We start from the raw sequence: 20,737 nt of genomic DNA on the forward strand, positions 1-20,737 counted from the left end.
GAAACATGTCTGTTCCGTGAAAACTAATATCATTTGTTCTTGAACAGTGTAAATAAATTCGATTTTGAAACGTGACTTACGTGACGTATGCGTTTGCGTTTAGTCTCATTTTGTATTGGATTTAGAAAGAGCGCGCCAAGCGGGACGTTTTGGAAACTCAAAATCCTATACAAAATGAGACTTAACGCAAACGCGTTCGTCACGTTATGATGTCGATAAAATTTACACTAGGGGTACAGAACTTTGTAAAGTTATTCGGAAGTTACATTTGAATTTGAGAAGATAAGACACGAGTTTGTTTGACTTTACACTAAGGATAATCATCATATTGTAGCAGATCCAAATTGATGCGTTAAAAATATTATAACATAAGTACACAATTAAATCTACGGAGTTGCAATGTAGTATGTATATTGTATAGGTAGTTAAATAGATCGATATATTTACGTGCCAAGGCCAAGTAGACCTTGTAGTGCAACCATGCACATTGCACATTTCACCGAGCATGCTCCTGCATACGGGCATCCTTCCACGAATACAGAATAAGTCCTAGTAAATACATGAACTAATGAATAATGTCTGTATGTATGTCACTTTATTGCACATAAACAGGTTAACATAAAACAGATAAAACTAAACAAGAAAAACAAATGTTATGTACAAAATAATAAAATAATATTCGAGAGGGGCGTACCTTATCAATACACATCCTTACAACATCATTTCATTTAAGGGTAAGGCAACTTAGTTTATAGTCTTAAAATTACTTGTTGTCTATTTCTTCGTAGGTTGACAAGTAATGAAGAGCTTGAGCATTTCCGTCACCACATTATAGGTATGTCCATAATTATACAACTTTAACACACATCGCGTAGGCCAACGACAGGAACATTCGATGAACAATAATGCACGTAACTAATTACGAGAAAAAAGCCGTGGGAGTCAATTTATTACGAGAACGAGACAGGTAACCGGAGAATACACAACGCCTACGTAACTTTTTTAAATCTCTATTGGGACCGTGCGAAGTGCATGGTGGGGGTAAGTAAAGCGATCCCAGCGCATAAGGTGGTAAAAATTTGAACTAACTGCGGATAGCGTCTTTAACATTTCATACAATTATATGTCTCGAAATGAAACTTTGATTTACGATTACTCCTGAAATATTCATTTAAATTGTATGGTGTAAGGGACCATTGTAATCTGTATGAAATGCTTGATATAACTCACGTATTTATTTTGATAATAGTTAATAATGTATCCATGTAAATAGCTTTGCAAATGCCACATATTACGTGATCTTTTTCTAGAAGTTATGAATGGATATAGTAAGTTATCCTTAAAAGATAGACATTTAACATCGCTGAATTTTTTGTAGACCTATGAATGAGAAACAACCCCACCATACATTGTGTTGTTATAGCTCAAACGGATTAGGCAGCGTTTTCGATTAAAGCTCCTAGCCAGCGTGATTTTTTCCGAAAAATCGTTATATTTCAAACAATTTACACAAAACCTTAACAAGTTATATACTTAAGCCTTCCTCAAGAATTACTCTATTGATAGGTGAAAGTCGTATGAAAATCCGTTCAGTAGTTTTTAGTTTTGGAGTACTTTTATAAGATGTAGTGAATTGACGTTTTCCCCTAGACTTGCGGACACTAGGTTGCGTGACAGTCGTGCACGCTCCCAATTGAACAGTAAATATTAATCAAGAATGAAGTACACGGTAAACATACTTCCGCCGCTGCATACAGAACGGCGAGGTCGTTCCTTGGAGGACCCTTCATATAATAGGCCGTGAGTGCGCCTTCAAATTTAGTATAGTCAAGTTAAGAAAAAGTATGGAAGTAAGTCGTGTAGTCGTGCTTTTTTTGGATTTGTTAGATGGCGCAACTAGATTGTTTCCCCCGAGTTGCACCGTTTCTATTATGTACGGAAGACCGTTAAATTTTAGGTATAAACTATAAAGTGCCGTAATTTTGGAGTAAATTAAAAGCTATTAGGTTCAAGCTAAGTAGTGTATAGAGAACACCTTGGTGCATAGTATATCTTAATTAAAAAGATGTGCAATGTATGATACCCTAAAAAAATTTTTTTTTTCGATTGCGGCTCGAGGATAAGTCAGTCGGTTGGTGCAATCTCAAGTTAAGCTTTTTAAAGCATTATAAACATTCAGTTAACTTTGCACGCCTGGGCAAATTATGGAACATCTATTTTTAATTATTTTGTACATTGTGCTTCGGGGGAAATTAAGAGAGACGTGAAAATTTTAAAAACGGTACTTATCTAAAGACACTACATTTGCACTAAATAAAAAATAGATTTTTTTTACCGGAAGTTTGTCAAAAAGTAAATAGAATTAATTGCTACGAACTGCAAGCGAAGGTGGTTGGCAGCACGCGGCGCGGGGCGCGCGGGGCGGGGAGATAGCGCAGCGCGCAGCTAGGGTTTGCAATATCCGACAATTTTTCGGATCCGGATACATAGAAATAGGATATCAAGAACGACTGTCAAACTTCAAAAGTGCGACCAAAAATGAAATGCAAGTTTGTGCGTAAATTGTCTATGTGAGATCAAAAATAGTGATGTCATGTTACAACATATTAATAATCTATCGGTGTTTGACTGCTTTATCGACTACTTATTCAAATGTGTTTGATTGTATAAAAAAATGTTATACGAGTAGGTATGAAGTCGCTTCCCTTATGGTCATATAGGGCCCAAAAGGTGCCTTTGATGAAACCAGCATCATATTTTAGTATGTTGTTAAGCATGTTATTCTGACTAAAAAACCATCGGGAGACAGTTTCTAACGTGGTTAAGTCACCAGTTATGACGTCATCAAAATGGCCGGTGCCGTCTTCAGAATATTGCGTATACCACAGCAAGTATATCACATGTAAGCTTGTGTGGGGTGTCATAAAAAGCAAAATTAAATGCGCTACAATATCGTTCATACATTTGATCTTGTAAATACCATAGTTTGCGAGAAATTTTAAGTTTTATTTAAATTTTCCCGAAAAAAAATCCGTTTTTTGTTTTCATCAACTTTACAAGATATGAATGCTACATTAATAAGCTATAAAATTCCATTAAAATTTTGAAAATCGGTTTATAAACAAGCAAATTACACTATTTTTGTTCCATACCGGATGACACCACCAAGAGTCGGATGGCTGTTTCAATACAATTTGCAAGGCAAATGATGTTTAAGTAAAGGTAACTTGCTGAACGATATTTATAGTAAGGTAATATTTTCGATAAAAGTATTATTATCAAAATTAAGAATACTGAGATCGTTTTATTGTAATTTACTCCGGCTCTAGCTAATTAAAGTTACACACTAATTAAACAAAAAATTTGTCCCAGAGCATGTACCTTCGCATGCGCAAAGCATAGTGTATTTAAATCCGTGTTATACTCACCCACACCCTGTACAGCGTTCTTTGCACTTGCAAGACAATAGCTCCTTGCAGAGGTGTACGCTGGTCCATCATTTTTCTTTCGCCAAGCCTAGTTGCAAGAATCTAGCATTTGTGGGTCGCTATTCAGGTAAATTGGTCCCAATGTGGGTCTGTTAAGCCCTTTTTATATGCTGTAGGAGAGCATCCTGTTGAAGGAATATACTCGATCGCTCTGGTTTTTCCTAAACAAGATCCTCCTCGCAGTATTTACATTACCTATTTGTGTCCCTACTGGGAAGTTATATGTAGGGTTTGCAATTAGAATATTGTGATATTCTAATTATTCGAATATCCACCAAAATAAACATCCGAATAAACTGATTTAGATAACACAGAAATAACGTTTTTAACTATGTTTTAATACAATGATATCACCCCAACTAATTTTAAATGATTACTTGATTACTATAATAGCTAACATAATGTTATCTCTAAAACCGTACTTAATAAGGAGGGTTTATATCTGGATTAGCTGGTGCATAGTTGGAAATACATCCAATGCCTCACCTCGTGTTCATTCGTCATGAAATACTAACTATGAAGTGACCCAAAAAGAATCTTGGCCTTTGACACAAGAACAACGTCACTCTGCTCTATTCTGCACCACTCCACGCTAGTTGGATACTCCGAGGGCGTTTTAGGGCTACATCGCTCCTGTGGTATATCTTTTCACAGCCCGATTCTCTCCCATCCACTCCAAGTGACCAAGCCTGCGAAGTCGTGCGGCTATAATCTCGCTAATTATATTGCGTGCCGCAACTAGCTACTCTAGCTCCCTATTTTTCCTACGCTTTCATCTTCTCTATCTTCATCTCTGATAGGTCCCAGAATATTCCGCCAGAATTTCGTCTTCTTCACTAAGAACTTGTTCTTTTTTTTCTGATTTAGAGTCCAAGTGTAATACTTACCGATGTCATTCATCAAAATCTAATTATTGTCTTATAGACTTGAATCATGGACAGTCTACTGATCAGCTTGGACACTAGAACTCGGCGAAGCGCTGCTGAGCATCTTAGGGCATTTTGGATTCGAACATCTATCTCCTCTTCCCGATTACTTTAGGTAGGTCTTTTCTTTTCGATCTGCGGTGGCAGCATGGTTCTATTTTTATCACTTGTCACTATGCCCTTCATGACAAATGATAAAGAGCCGACCATCTTAGCCCTATTCATTTGGAGATATTCTAGTGGTTGATTATCAGACCAATTTTCTCTCCTTCCTACTCTACTATCCTAGCCTTGGCCTTCAGGTTGCTTTTGTTTTGAGCCTATAGCCCCAAGTCATCAGGATATCCAATGATCTAATGTTTGCATTAAGCAACATTCGCATTCATTGTATAAAGTTACTGCGTGACATGATGTACCTATCAAAATTGATGTGCTGTTAGTATTTGAATTGATTAAATATATGAAAATACTATATTTAAATGATAAAATGGTATGAAATTATTCATAAATTTCATTAGAAAATTGTTCCCGTTATAGGTCAATAACCATATTTAACGGATCCGTAATATCCGGATCTTATGACCCGATATCCGGATATTTCGGATATCCGGATCTCAAACCCTACGCGCAGCGATTGTTCCGAGACAGTTTGTTTGACACTTTTGACGGGCAACGAGCACAAATCTTTCTTCTGGCATTAAAACGGAACTATTGTTTTAAACAATCATTGAGTGAACTAAGTAGTCTAACGTTTTCGTAAGTATATGGAAAAACGCGATTTTTCGAATTTAACAAACATTGAGTGTACCTGTATTTAATTTGTTGACTGTCTGTCTGCATACTCGACGACCGGTTTGGCCTAGTGGGTAGTGACCCTGCCTACGAAGCTGATGGTCCCGGGTTCAAATCCTGGTAAGGGCATTTATTCGTGTGATGAGCATGGATATTTGTTCCTGAGTCATGGGTGTTTTCTATGTATTTAAGTATTTATAAATATTTATATATTATATATATCGTTGTCTAAGTACCCTCAACACAAGCCTTATTGAGCTTACTGTGGGACTTAGTCAATTTGTGTAATAATGTCCTATAATATTTATTTTTTATTATTATTTATTATACTCAGAAACCCTACTATTTTTGCAGTACATGCCACTACTCGTGCCTCAAGAGCCGTGCTTCGTCGGTGCATCTACGCGCGTTCCTTCTCTTGCCACTAATCACGCGCTTGTCGCTTCTGTGTATTTATTGCTCTACGTTTTTGGTACTTGATTACAAAACTGCACGTTCCGTATAAAAATGCCAATTTTTTATGGGGTGCGAATGTAAACAAAATCAAATGAATATGATTGCATCAATTTCCAATAGTATTAAAATTTCCCCCGAAGTACAACGACAGTAAAACATGAAAAACTACTTTCCGGGTGTCGCACCATAGTGCGAATTTGACATTGGATTTAGATATTTTTTCTAATTATTTACTCAATTTGCACCGAGTACATTAATTTCCCCAGACCCGCAATGGCCAAAATAGTTTTTTTTTAATGTTGTTTTTTTTTTTTACCTGTTCCGTAGCTTAAATTAACATAAATAACACGTGCGAATTTAGATATAAGTGTTGTAAAACGTACGCCAAATTACACCGAGTACACCTTTTTTCTCTTCTCAGTTATAACCATTACATTATTTTCAGCCGATTTCACCCCTTTCCGGGGGGGTGAATTTAGTAACGATTGTATAAAGTTAGATTTTTAGCCCATACAAAACAATCCGTAGTGATTTTATTAGTCCTTAGAATTAGTTCCTGACTTTAGTGAAATTTGAGTTAATTTGACCGTACTAATTTAAACGCTCACATGTTTGAGCTTTATCTTAAATACTGGCTTAACTACGCCCAGAATACCGTTTTTTAACGGGCCCTTCTGACTTTATACACGTATGTGTAGGATAAGAATGGGGATTATCCAAGTCAACAAAACCAAGGAAAATGACGCGTAAGATTAATTTTATATGTAAGTACACCGATTTAATTCAAATAATAATTATAATATCGACAGGAACATACGCCAAATAGCTTATACATGTATTTGTGAAATTACTCTCCGTCACAAATAATTTAATTTCCTGTTTTGGGATGCTTGTGGTGGTATAGGCATAATTAATATGACATAATTAATTGATTTGACTCTCACATTTCTCAAACGGAGCTAGTTGGTTAAATTCACGTGCTCGTCTGATAGTGCTTAGTACAGTCGTATTCGCGGGCTTGGTTTCCGCAACTCGATGTCGCAATTCGCGCCTATTTTGCGTGATGGTGGGTTGACGGCACTACTCCTGCCGTGCTTAGTACATATTCGTGCCTTATTCGCAGTCCCTAAATTTGTATATTATATTATGTATTTAGATAAACTAGTGACGCGGACGGACCGGAACAATAAATGGTTCAACCGGAACAAACAATCTTTTAACATGGTTTTTACCATTGTGCCACCAATCGGCCAGTGTGACTGTGATCAGTAGGTTTTATCACCTGTAATAGGCAGGGATCGGAACCGGTTTTTTGCAAAAACATCGTAATAACCATATATTTCGGTTTATTTTATACTCTAAATGTAGGACTCAGTTGTGTTTTCAGATAACGACTTCGTATTATTAGATTGCCTAATTAGAAATGAAGTAATTAACAAAGAACGAAAAAATACCGTTTTCGTTCCCATACAAAAAATACCGGTTTCCGATCCCTGGTAATAGGCAATAATAGGCAAGACTTGGTTTCAGACCCCCTGAAACGTCCTTGTCCACATTTATTGAGTGCCACTTCAGCGGCACATTATTGGCGCGTCACATTGTGCTAATGGAGTTTTATTACCGATACAGTTCACACCGGTATTAGTGGTTTCATTTCGACGTGACGGCATATCGCTGACGCAGGTGGCACAACACAAGCAATCAGCAAAATCTGCTTAGGCAAAGTGTTCTGACTACCTTTCTATAGTAGCTAGCAGTTCAGGATTAGGTGCTTGTGTAAAGCATGTTTACCACTCGTTATGGTTGCGATTGGCGCTGTGGGCCTTGTGGCCCTGGACGTTGGGAGCACTGGAACCTTTCCAGCCATTTGTAAGTCTAGTTTTATGGTTTAATTCTTTAGACAATGTTACGGCATTCGCCACCTAACCAAGACTCCGCAGTCACATACACAGACCTTCTTGTGGTCCTAAAAGTGACAGATAATTAATTCATACGTATGGTAAGTATTACCAGCTTATATTGGTAGATATCTAAAGCAGGGCAGGACTGTGAAATGTGAAAATAAGACTTAAGAGCGCTGTCGATCACGTGATACGCTCTTTAATTTTCTTTTCCAATATGTTTCGGAGTAAGGCTATTTTTTATTAGCAGCACTCGAAATCAATGCGTATCTCTATAGTAATCTAGGTCATTTCGTACAAAATGTACACCGCGAGCATGCCCTGTTTGCTTATTTGCCGTAATTTTCACTTAACGTGTCTCAATGTTATTCAATTCGTTATATGGGTGGAAGCTTCTATATATATATAAGGGGATCGCAGGAGGTCTTGAAGCCTTACTGAAAACAAAATAAGAGACCTACGTTACAAACAACAGAGGAAGGTGGTCGCGAGTTTTCTCCTAACTAAGGTGACTAAATGAAAAAGATTGATTAACATCTATTATCTTAAAGCTTTTTATTTAAATTATAGTTGAACAAGGGAACATATCGTTGTCGCATGTACGCACAATTCATCACAATGCACACATGCAACCTTCGACAGACCTAGAACACAATAGCGTTAATAAGGTGCTAACTTACGTTCATCAATGGCATGGGCGGATAACATCGCGCTAAACGGATTATTATTGTACTTATCAACCATATCATATACATACCCTACACCATATCTTCTTCCTTTTCATCTTAGCGTCTTCCGCGTTGGTCCGCTCTGCTACATAATTTCTGATATGTGTGATTTCTCTCTTTCTAATCTGATATGTCACTTCCTCATTTTGCACCCTAAACGAGCCCTGGATACGAAAAACTGATAACTCAGAGACCAAACTAAGTACTCATAAATGTTTTGAGAATAGTAGTGAACACTTTATTGCACCAAACAAGTACATAACAAAGAGCGAATACGATAAATGCGAATTTATCCCTTTAAGGGATCTAATCCAGCTAACCTTTAAGCAACTGAAAGAGATAAATAGGAAATAGTAGTTAAACTTAGATTTATACATCACGGCAAGATTTAAAAGAAGTAGCTTACCCTAGAAACACAACTACATAAATAGGTACGAAGCATTAGATGAGATTAGTTTGGTTTCCTTTTGATGTTTTCCTCAACTGCTAAACTACCTCTCTAGTCGTAAATATCGAATCATACTCATTTCATAATGTCCTGAACTACTCATCGCATTCCGCCGCATACATTCAGATATGGGTATAACCTCGTATTCATATAATAACTGTAACAGTACATGCAAATTAAAATGTAACCGTAACGCAGGTGACCAAGCACATGAGAATGCGGGGCGGACTGTCCGTTTTGTTAATATTGCATTAAACAAATACCTGTAATACCGAAACACGACCGGTAAGCGAAATCGAGTTTAATCGCAAACATTCGACTAGGTATTTAAAAACAAAGAATTGCCAAAAGTCGGCCAACCTGAATAACCACGCCGTGAACAAACACGCAGGAAGAACTGTTCGAAATGATAGCTTGTTCGACTACTTTACGCGTTGCCATTTTTAAACTTGTTATTCGTTTCTCTGCTTCCAATTCCATTTCTGTTTCTATTAATATATCATATATTTATTTTATTCTCCGACATCAAACTTTAGAGTTTTTACCGCCACTGTCTGCTGAGACTTATGTCAATTGTCTGATTTGTGTGACAGTTTGTGACAGAACAGAGGTCAAAATCGAAATCGTTTAAACAGTTTTAGTGCTTTACTTTAAGAATTAGCACCATGTAAGTTGCAGGCATCCAAAAAAAAAGCGGCTAAGTGCGAGTCGGACTCGCCCATGAAGGGTTCCGTACCATTTATGACGTATTAAAAAAACTACTTACTAGATCTCGTTCAAACCAATTTTCGGTGGAAGATTGCATGGCAATGTATATCATACATTTTTTTTAGATTTTTCATTCTGTTATTTTAGAAGTTACAGGGGAGGGGGACACTTTTTTTTACTTTGGAAGTGTCTCTCGCGCAAACTATTCAGTTTAGAAAAAAATTATATTAGAAACCTCAATATCATTTTTAAAGACCTATCCATAGATACCCCACACGCATGGGTTTGATGAAAAAAGTTTTTTTGAGTTTCAGTTCTAAGTATGGGGACCCCCAAAATTTATTGTTTTTTTTTTCTATTTTTGTGTAAAAATCTTAATGCGGTTCATAGAATACATCTACTTACCAAGTTTGAACAGTATAGCTCTTATAGTTTCGGAAAAAAGTGGCTGTGACATAATCGGACAGACAGACGGACATGACGAATCTATAAGGGTTCCGTTTTTTGCCATTTGGCTACGGAACCCTAAAAACAATGTGCCCGACGAATCGACAACTTCTTCCTTCGAAATTTTGAAGTGGTTAAAAAACTTGGAGGATTTAACAACTGGAGACGCCTCGTCTGTAATTTTCTGTACAAAACAGTCTGCCGATTTTTGCGGGGGAGGGGCACGTCAAATGTATGACTATTTGTACGTAACGTACAAATAGCCATGTCAGATAAACGTCAGTCCATATAATACATATGACCATTGGCTGAGGTTTTCGACAGAGGGGTAAGCTTCTTAAAGGCCACTCCAGTTGTTAAATCCTTTAAGGTTAAAAATGGAAAAAGGTCGAGGTAAATAGAATAGTAGATAGAAATATCAAGTACCTTCAACCAGTATTATACATTGTAAGCTAAACCATAATTAACGGCAACTCAATTGCATAAATAATGCATCATTTGGATAATCTCTCCGTTTGTAACAACTACCGTCACACACAGTAAGACTAGACACAATTAACGAGCTCAGCTCAGGTCTGCTGTACTCATCGTTCGCCCACCGTAGGAGAGTTGAAAGTTCAAGCGAACCAGTGTAAAGGTGTCGTATTATTGACATGGGACGATTATCTCAACAGTGTTTTGTTTACTTACACTAATGCAAAAAAGTTTACGATTACGTGACACGACACTCGTAACGAGAGTGTTACGATCAGGGGTCGTACAAAAAGTGCGGATGACGTCAAACCACTTATAGGTGATTTCAAATAGTATTTTTGATTTTCATAAACAATTATCACTTATCATTTATCAACCTCTTTATTAAACGATATCGCCACTTGAAATGAGTAAGTACGTTTTTGACTGACACATTGTCAATCAGATGAACAATAAATTGACTTCGTTATTGTTTAGCTATTGTATCTTCACGATTATATTTAGCTAAAATTTATATTTACTAATGTATAAGAAAACGCTCTAAAATGTCATCTTTACTCGAATATTGTGTCAATTTTCCGTTTTTGGAGGTACGTGACAAACACGTATACTGCTCTTGCTGTAATCAAGATATACCAACGAAGGTAAGCAATATTAAAAGACATTTGGAGACAACCAAACATGTCGGAAACGTAGAAAAAAAAGGGCAAAGTGAATTTAATATGAACCTTACAAATTTTATGATAGCAGCAAACATACCCTGGGTGCAACTACAAAATGAAAACTTCCGTAATTTCATAAAAAAATGAATAAATGTATTATTAATTCCATGGATTTATTTACAATTATTTTGTTACTTCATTAATACTACTTTGTTACTACATGTCACACGGAAGTTTAAATACAAACTCAAACATCATCCTATGTGCAAGATTACGTCATTTTTACGTCATCCGCACTTTTTGTCCGACCCCTGGTTACGATTCTCGCATTCAATTTTGTTTACACAATTTTACACGAATACCATTCATCACACTAAGACATTCATCGGTCTTATCATCGCCTTTCTTTTCTCGGATTACAATTATTATTGACTTTAAATTATACATATTCCGAACTCGAACTCGCCTGCACTCTGTATCCGATCGAAATAACAATCCTGCTGACGCGCCTTCGTCTAAGTGCCTCTTGATAAAATCGTCTTCAAGATGACTAAGGCCGTGGCACTGATGCAGTTATTTATGACAAGTCACGACACGGAACTCTACTTAGTCACAAACTAAATTAAGGTTACCCAGTCGAGATGCAAACCAACGATCCTCACTTTCACCAGCATTATAAATTTCGTGACAAACGTGTACGAAAAAGTTTACTGTAAAAGCCATGGCGTGGTGCTAATTTTCAAATAAACATTCAAGTTTATTCAAGTCAAAACTCGCTAAGCGAGGCGTTGAGTTGTCTAGAAACGGACTTTCATTATCTGATTTCGTAGAGGGTTAACGGAGTTTTCAGTAAAGGCAGCAGCTATTTTAAGGTTACTGCTTATGCAACATAATTCTTAACTACTCGTCCGGCCGTTTGTAAGGGTTGCGCTGCGCATCCTCCTCGATTCGGCCACTTTTACTGTCGCTCATCATATAAGAAGTAGTTGCTGTTGTGGGACGGATAACTTCAAGTTGCGTATACATACAGAAACCTTCAGTCAATATCTGTGACGGAAACCTAATGTCGTTAGCTAGAGCGGATACGGAATGATTTCGTAACGGCTGCTGCAGCCGATAAAGACCACCGGAAGTTTACATGCACCACTTTTATCACAACATAGCACAGCAAACGTCAATGTAAGTTGTCGAATTATACTTTAGCGACTGGTATAGTTGTCACTCATTTGTCTTACATCTGTTGAATATTGTCAAAAAGAAATACTCGGTGGTTATAATCTGCTTTTCAACGTGTTAAAAGACAAGACTGCATTTAGGCATCATGAGCAACTAAATAAGTTTATTCGCCTATTCTATATTGATCTTGTGAGGTCGGTATCGTAATAATAACGAAAACAACAAGTGAACAGTCTGGAAAGTTCTCAGACTATAAAGACTGTAAATATGTATATTCACGATCGTAAACAGTCATACACAATCTCAGCCTATTCCGACGACATAAGATGAGAATGTGTATACATATTTATGGCTGCGACGTGATTGTGCTGCTACATTAGAGAAAATCTGAATTAGACGCTTCCTGTTAACGGATACACACATTCAAGAGATATCAAGGATATTGTGCTCTGCCTCCACTAATTTCAAATTATACGAATCACGGCTAAATTTAAAATAAGCGAAATCCTGAATTAAGTCTGCATAATTCAGAAATTGAAAACTAACCGGTTTAATATATTCAAATAGAGTTATTAATACATCTTGACTTTACAAATTAATACAGAACGAAATTAATCAGTATTTACGCCTTATGTCATCAACATTAATAACATATTACATATACTATCAGAAACATTAGCAGAATCGGTAATTCGAACCTGTGACATGTAGAATGCAAGCGAGCATTTTAACGCTAACCAGAATACAATGTCAGAGCAATTTTATTTCACCTACAGCAAACCAGGTCATACAGATTGCAATTATTGCGAATTAATTTTACTTCAACGCAAATTGATTTAAATTACAAATTTGTAAAAACAATTTCTCATTATCATTTAAGTAACTAAAAATAAATGTATACATACATTAAAACAACTGGGTCAATTTACGCCGCTTCCTACCCTTCATTAAAACGTGATAGCAATTGCGTTACGATTGTAATCATCACAAATCAGTAATAGTGATGGTTGTAGTTCGCGCAGCCTTAATAATTGGGTTAAGGCATTACATAAACGCACGCTCGTTGCGTTAGTGGCGGCGCGCGCGCACTGCTATTAGGCAGTCGCAGTGATATAATCGCATGCAACTGTAAAACTACATGCTTGTGATACTTGTGGTTATATTTAAAAATGCCCTTAACTGAAAAATTACTGCGGCTCTTCAAATGCAATAAGGAAGTCGAGACTTGAGAGGACTGGTTGGTGCTGTCACAGAACCTATTACGTCATTTTTCTTGAGGGAGGGCAATTCTGAGACTGACAGAGGACAATGTTGATTCTGTTATAATGCATTGCAATAAATAGCAGAATATACTTGCTATATGTATATAAGAGAGTACATATTATAATGTTAAGTAACAGTTGAGGAGAACGAAAGCACTTGCAGAGCGGTCTTACGGGTGGGCGTGGCAGAACTGAGGACCGCTGTAACATTTGAAATCTAAGGTTATTATTGTTACATAATACAACACAAAAATTACCAACGCAGATCTAATTAATGCTTAATAATAAATAATGTATATGCGGTTTTTCCTCTTTTATCTCATTAAAACCTAACACCTAGTACCAATTTATAAGGAGTTTTAAACTGTGGCGTACAATATTTTAAATAAACGGGTGGTCACGCCTGGCTTCGATTGTTGCACACCACAATGTCCACAATCCATCAATGCGATATTGGATTTTGCTCATTTTGCTCCCCTACTCTACAGTGTAGGTAGTCTAGGTAGGCAGTAGGAGTCCGTATTAAAATGGGAGGTTACCCCGTTTCCCCGATTTTGCCGGCACGAATGGTTATTTAGGTATATATTCATGCACCTTTATAGGGAACACACCATTATCAATCAAATGGGATGTTATAGAGTGGTAATAAAGTTGGAGCACAAAAACCGTTGGTTCGGGAACGTGTGCGCTGCGTTTTGGAATCTGGCGCGTGGGCTTGGGGGCAAGCCGGGTGACATTGTTTCTTGAAGCTTGATACTACAAGGATCAGAAGTCAAACTGCGGTCTAATAATTATGCATACGACGCTGTTTTAGAGAGACCCTAAGCACTATTTCACTTCCTTGGACTTTGTAGTTAAATCATCTATTTTTAGAAACATTACAAAGATAGCTCCATGACAAATCCATCCAGAGAAATATCAATCCGGCAAAATATATATCTGACAGTTTCTAATGATGCTAACTCCTGAGCAAAAACACAACTTTACGGAGGAGGCTGCGTATAGTAATATGCACTCCTGTGACGTCTGCCAGTCAAATGGAGTTATCAAGTGTTTTGGTTCTTTGTCATTCATAAGTGAATTAATAAATAACTTTGGCCTCCAAACACTGCATGCAATGCAATGTGCTGTGTGGAGTTGCAGGCGCGCCACAGGACCCATTGGATTTCTCGATTCTGAGCTCAGCAGTGAGTATCCGACCGATGGCATGGAGTCACTGGACTACCCTTTACTGGCTAGTCTTGGCTTACTGACAGTCTGAGTGTTACAAGTATATCTGATAGTTTACGTTTATTAGCCACAATGCTCTGTTGACAGTGCACTCGGCTATAACAAAGCCAAACGTAAAGTATTGTTCTATTATTTCAGTCTCTAAGCTACAAGAGGTCAATCCAGTAATGGGCAAGGTTACAGAAATCGGACGTACGCAGGTCATTTTGGTATTTCTAAAACCCAGACAGTTAGAAACTGTCTCTGTGTTGACTGGCTACGCGTGTAAATGTACACGGTAGGTACTCACACGCAGCTATTCTCTCAGAATAAAATAGAAGCTGATCTTGAACCAAGTCACGAGGCATTTTGCGAAGGCACACGGTCAAAGTATCTGTGTATACCTCACTGGTAACCGAGAATACAAGACTGTCGTAATAACTTCACGTAATCGGTTTCGACTGAATACTCGTACCAGATAACTCTATTGGTTGAAATTAAACTTTCGTGAGACATATTTAAAAAAATGTATTGCAAAAAAAACGGTTAACTCATGTAATTATTCGTCGCTACTGGCGACATGTTTCGAACCCATCGGGTGTCCTTCCTCAGGCTTGCAGTGCACGGAGTGCAGCCGTCGTGAGCACTCAAGCCTGAGGAAGGAACCCCGATGAGTTCGAAATTTGAGGCCAATAGCGACGACTAATTACGCGAGTTTACGTTTTTTTAAATATTTTATCTCCATTGGTTTATTATTTTGCACAGATTGTTTGAAAAGGCAATACTATGACGCATTTATGCGTTTGTAATAATCAAAATGAATTTCATTTATTACAATGAAGAGGGCAATATTACGATAGGCATATAGAGCATTACTACACATGGATAAGATTAGTAGATACTGCCCTATGAAAACAGGAAATGTGCATTAAAGATTATCACTTACACCTACACATTTGTGCCTACATGTAGGTTAATCTTGCTCCTCTATTTATAGCCATAACAAAGGCAAACCAATCTTAAAGCTAACTAGTGAAAGGTCATATTTGCTTGATTTACAGATAGTTGTAACATTGACCCCTTTGATCGCGGGCATTATTGCTTCAATGTCTGACAATTGGTTGTGGTCATAAAAATTTAATGATGCCAATGACTAATTGATTGCTCAAAAGTTTGAAGTTTTATTGGAAGCAACCTTGAGTCCCCAATAAACTAACATGCACATTCATGAATAGATGCAATATGAATAAATTTGCAATTTTTTTTTGTTTCTAATGCTTACTGTGGGGTTTAATTATTGACTGCAAGAGCTTAATTCAATTCAATTCAATTCAAATTCAAATATACTTTATTCATGTAGGCCTAGCAACAAGCACTTATGAATAGTAAGACAGTATTACATATAATTATCTTAATCTAATTATCAGAGCAATTTATTGATGTTGTAAATATTATTCCATATATAATACTAATGAATATAATTCATAGATCAAATTTAATACTACTAATTGCATAGGGTATTTTATACAGCTTAATATTATATTAAGAAAGCAAAATACATATGTCTGTCTAAAAAGCCTAAAGAGCATAGCTATGTTTTCATGGAAAAGCGGCCTTTCCACGAAATGTTTAGAGTATTTTTTTTATTAAGAGCCCTCATGACAAGTATTATTTCTTGTAAGTTTCAGCTTCCTATTTCTGTTATTTTATGAGATATGATTTTTTTAAACTTTATATAAAAAAATTCCCACACTGGCTAATGCGATTTATTTAAACTTTTGGTATGGTAATTTAGCTTGGCAAGCTAGTGTAAGTTTTTTTTGTTATTTATAAAAAGTTAAAAAAAAATCATATTTCAGAAAATAACAGAGATAGGAAGCTGAAACTTAAACGAAATAATACTTATTATAACGGCTTATTAAAAAAAATACTGTAAGGATTTCATGGAAGGGCCGCTTTTCCATGAAAACATGGCTATGCTATATTGCTCTTTAGTTTTAATAGCATCTACACAAACTTGAAGCCTATCTTATGGAAAGCAGTAATTACAGTTGGAAAAAAATGTAAGGTTCATGTTATGTTGTCTGCCCGTCCAAAGGGAGAAAGCCTAAGAATTTTACCGTAGGTAAATTGAATTTAAGGTACTTTGGTAGTTGGAAATGTTGATTTAAATAAGCTAAGTCTAATTTATATTTACTCCTTAGTGTTCGTAGTTTTAAAGATTTTTTGTCTTTAGTATGGTTTATACATAGTTGATTATGAAACATATTATTATGTGGGTATTACAACAGCAAGCTGTAATGCCACGCAATCTACTAAAGAATATGCAAATATTTCAACCAAACCTCTTGCTTAGTCTATTGCAGCATGGCTTTAAAATTACTTTATTATTAAAGTTGACATTCTTGATTCATTCAAGAAAAGCGATATTTTGATGTAGCAGACATAGTTAAAAGGCATTCTAAGCCCTGAGGTGATATCCATTAGCTTCACCACTTTCAAGATTTAATATTTTATTTCAGGCACCAACATATCTTTAGAGCTCTGAAAGTACTAAATCAGCTACACTAGAAATATACTATGTAATTTTTATTCCCCAATTTTTTTAACACCTTTGCTGTGGCAAAACTCTTAATTAAGCATACTTTGCATGGGGTCTTTTGACCCCCTACTGCTGTGAATGTGTTAATACAAAACTTATAGTCTAGTATCAAGTAGTATAGCACTTTGAATGTAACACTAAATGTTGTAAAAGAACTGTCATCATTTTCTATACTAAAATAATGGCTTGTGTTGCCAATGCATCCCACCCAATCTGCCCAATCCAACTGTCAGTTGCACCACCAAAGTGGTAAAAAAATATTACTGTCATTTTAATGATTATGTCTAAACAGAGCTAAGCTTGAAAAATAGAGTATATTTCAGACTTAAGTAATAACAAATTTATTTTGATTGATTGTCTGCCATGGTAAATAAAATGGTTTGATAAAAATCAACAATATTTAAATTTAAGAGTACTGATGATAAGGTAGGTAAGGTTTATTCCTACAACTATGGAACGCTGTTCCATTGTAGCAGGATTTTGTATCTTTCCAATATAAAAGGCAACTCAACTTTATTCAACTTTTGGTTGGCATGATACAATTTATGAGTAACATTACAATAAGTTTTTATTACTAAATGTCTGAAATGGCAGTCAGATGACAATAAAATTACATACTGGTTGCTAAGTTGCTTTGCTTCTAACATGTTAAGATTTAAGAGTGATGTAATATACCTGTATGAGCCAGTCGCCTGCCAACAAGTGGGCTATCCAGCAGCAGGCGGCGCAACGACCAGCGCCCAAACACGCCGCCACCGCCGCCCCAGCCGCAGCCGCCGCCGCCGCTGCCGCGCCGCATCTCTCCTGGGCCTGCCACCACCGCGTCACAACACACCAACACTCATTACACAAACACGACAATGTTTTGACACTAGCCCTTCGATCCCGTTCAGACGACCGCTCTCATAGGCGTCCGCTAGCGAACATCGACGATTAGACAGCGCGGCTGCTTGTTGAGTAATCGACTCGCAAAGCATCAGCGAGAGAAAGTACCGGCGGTCAAACGGATCGTACGTGCCGCGACCGTGCTCCACGCAGATGCACTCCCGAAGCAACACTAAGGTCCCATTCCCATTGTGCTGATGATTGCTCTCTCACTATACACATGTAAAGCTCCACAAACACCTGAGGACCGCATCAGATCAACGTTATCAATATGACAACGGCAAATGAGAAGGTTTACAGCTCGAATACTAGTATATCCTTAAAATGAAATACAACAAAGTCAGCTATGAATGTGAATGCGACCCGATACGATGAGCAACGACCAGCTGTCAAATAATAATTTGTGTTACTATGACAAAAAAAGGAATTTAACAATTATAAATTAATTCATAAAATATCGATAAAAAAATTATTGATCAATAAATAATAGCTATTGTAGTCTGGAAGCATTTAGTCAATTGATTATAAAGAAAACGAAACCTCGTCTTTCAAAAAAACATATCAACCAAAGCAACACTTTAATTTTTAAGTCCGCCGCAATCGCGACGTTCTTGTCAATAAAGGGCTTATTTTATTACACTCATCTTGCCGATGGGCCATACCATATTGTCGTAACAGACTACCACACCGGACAGTTACCGCGGTGCGATCAAAATATCTCATTCTCGCTCTAACTTATAGCTGCATCCTTACGCACTATCGATACGTGCACTCACCGTACCAAGGTTGCGGTGCGGTACAGCAATCTGGGGCCCTACCGGGAAAATCGAAGTTCGTCAATTGCGGGCATTTTTCTCTGTCACTCTAATTACGTCTTAATAAGCAATGCCTGAGGACCTACCGCGAACCACGGTCGACGTGTTGCCTCTCTGTCGCACTTATGAATTTGTACGTAAGTGTGACGGGGCGGCAACACAACAATTACGTGGCTCTGTAGCAAACTCAATAGATACTTTTACAAATCGAAGTTCGAACTCCTAAAGTGCCAAACCCTTCCCGATTTTGGGCCCGAAATCAGTCCCGATAATCGTTTTCGTTTCACGGAATATAAGCACGTCGTTAACAATATTTGAAATGAAAAAATATAATGTTTGATATTTTTGCATATGAACCATTATTTACATATCAAATATTGTAAACGATGAGCTGATATTTGGTGAAACGGAAAAATATTATTTTTCGGGCCCGATATCGGGTGTGATATCAGGCCTGATAAAGTGTGGATGTAGTTGGCACTTAATGTCAGCATCCACCACCGTCTTTTGCGCCATTACTTTTTAATAACTTTGTTACGCACACTTTTATCGTACTTAGAACCAGGAAAATTGAACATTTTACTCGTCCCTTGCTTTTAAGTACTAGTGCTAGCGTAAAACAAAGACAGTATGATTCTCTCTATGTTTGAAATGAGACAGTCCTGGACCAAACTATAAATAATTGTACTTCCTTGAAATGAAAGCGGCCGCCTCGTATGAGCCCTAAAGCTTGTAATTACCCTTAGAACCTTTCGGTCTCATACGAGGCGGCCAACGAGACTGTAACGCAAAGAATACAATACTCACTAGGAGCTGTAACGTCAGTTACCAATTCTTTCGCGTGTTCTTATGGCTCCTCTACACGATGGCCCAGCGTAGGCCAGTCCAAGGAACGCATTTATGCTTTAGAGGGAGCAAGTGATGTTGCTATCTCATTCCACTGCATAGCTGCGTCTTTTAGACTGGCGTACGATGGGCCATCGTGTAGAGGAGCCCTTACATTAATTAAGCAAATTTAAGTGTCTGTATGTCTGGCGTAGCGCTACAGGTAGATCTGGATACATAAATTTGCTTAATTAAAGTAAGAACACACGAAAGAATTGGTAACTGACGTCACAGGCTCGTGGAATTACCCGTGAACGCAATGAATTTCCGTCACGGCCTTTGATGAATTTTGTCCTGCGGTTTAAAAAAATGTTTACAGTACATATGGGGCTACTTTATAGCACTAGTGCGAGAAGTAGCATATTATGTTACTGTGTCGAACATTTAAAGGGCCATATGTACTGTAAAACGTTGTACGATACATGTGCGAATAGGTAATTCGCAACTCGTGTCGATTTAAAACACTCCCTTCGGTCGTGTTTTAATTTATCGCCACTCGTTTCGAATTTCCTATTTTTCGCACTTGTATCGTAATGTACTATTTTTGATTACTGGTAATACCGGTAACTATGACGTCAAGACTGACAGCATCATAATGTCATGCCTATCCTGGGGGCCTACCGGGAAAATCGAAATTCGCAAATTGCGAGGATCTTTCTCTTTTACTCTCACTAAGACGTAATTAGAGTGACAGAGAAAAATGCCCACAATTGACGAACTACGTACGATTATTGTCGTAAATGTACGATAATTTGGCCTCCAGCACGACGTACATTCCAAAGAGCATTATCGTACTCAAAAGTAATATAATTTCAACCCATGGACGATGCCACCTAAAAAGTCTAGTAACTTGAAGCAAAATATGACACTTTC

The 20,737-nt window shown here is 37.3% G+C and overlaps 1 protein-coding gene across 2 annotated transcripts in view; it reads right to left on the minus strand.

Moving 5' to 3' along the window:
• The window catches only part of LOC133516328 (E3 ubiquitin-protein ligase RNF19B-like), a 76,019-nt gene extending 57,205 nt beyond the window's left edge, over window positions 1-18,814 (minus strand). The window contains exon 1 of one of the 2 annotated variants that reach the window (XM_061849217.1): window positions 17,955-18,814. In XM_061849217.1, the coding sequence (XP_061705201.1) occupies window positions 17,955-18,078 (124 nt within the window). In that variant the 5' untranslated portion in view covers window positions 18,079-18,814. Of the gene's footprint in view, window positions 1-13,111; window positions 15,132-17,954 lie in introns of those variants that run through there. The other variant, XM_061849218.1, reaches the window with a different exon arrangement.
• Window positions 18,815-20,737: the final 1,923 nt, after the last annotated feature.

Source organism: Cydia pomonella, chromosome 3 (genome assembly GCF_033807575.1).
Source record: "Cydia pomonella isolate Wapato2018A chromosome 3, ilCydPomo1, whole genome shotgun sequence".
NCBI classification, from domain to species: Eukaryota; Metazoa; Arthropoda; class Insecta; order Lepidoptera; family Tortricidae; genus Cydia; species Cydia pomonella.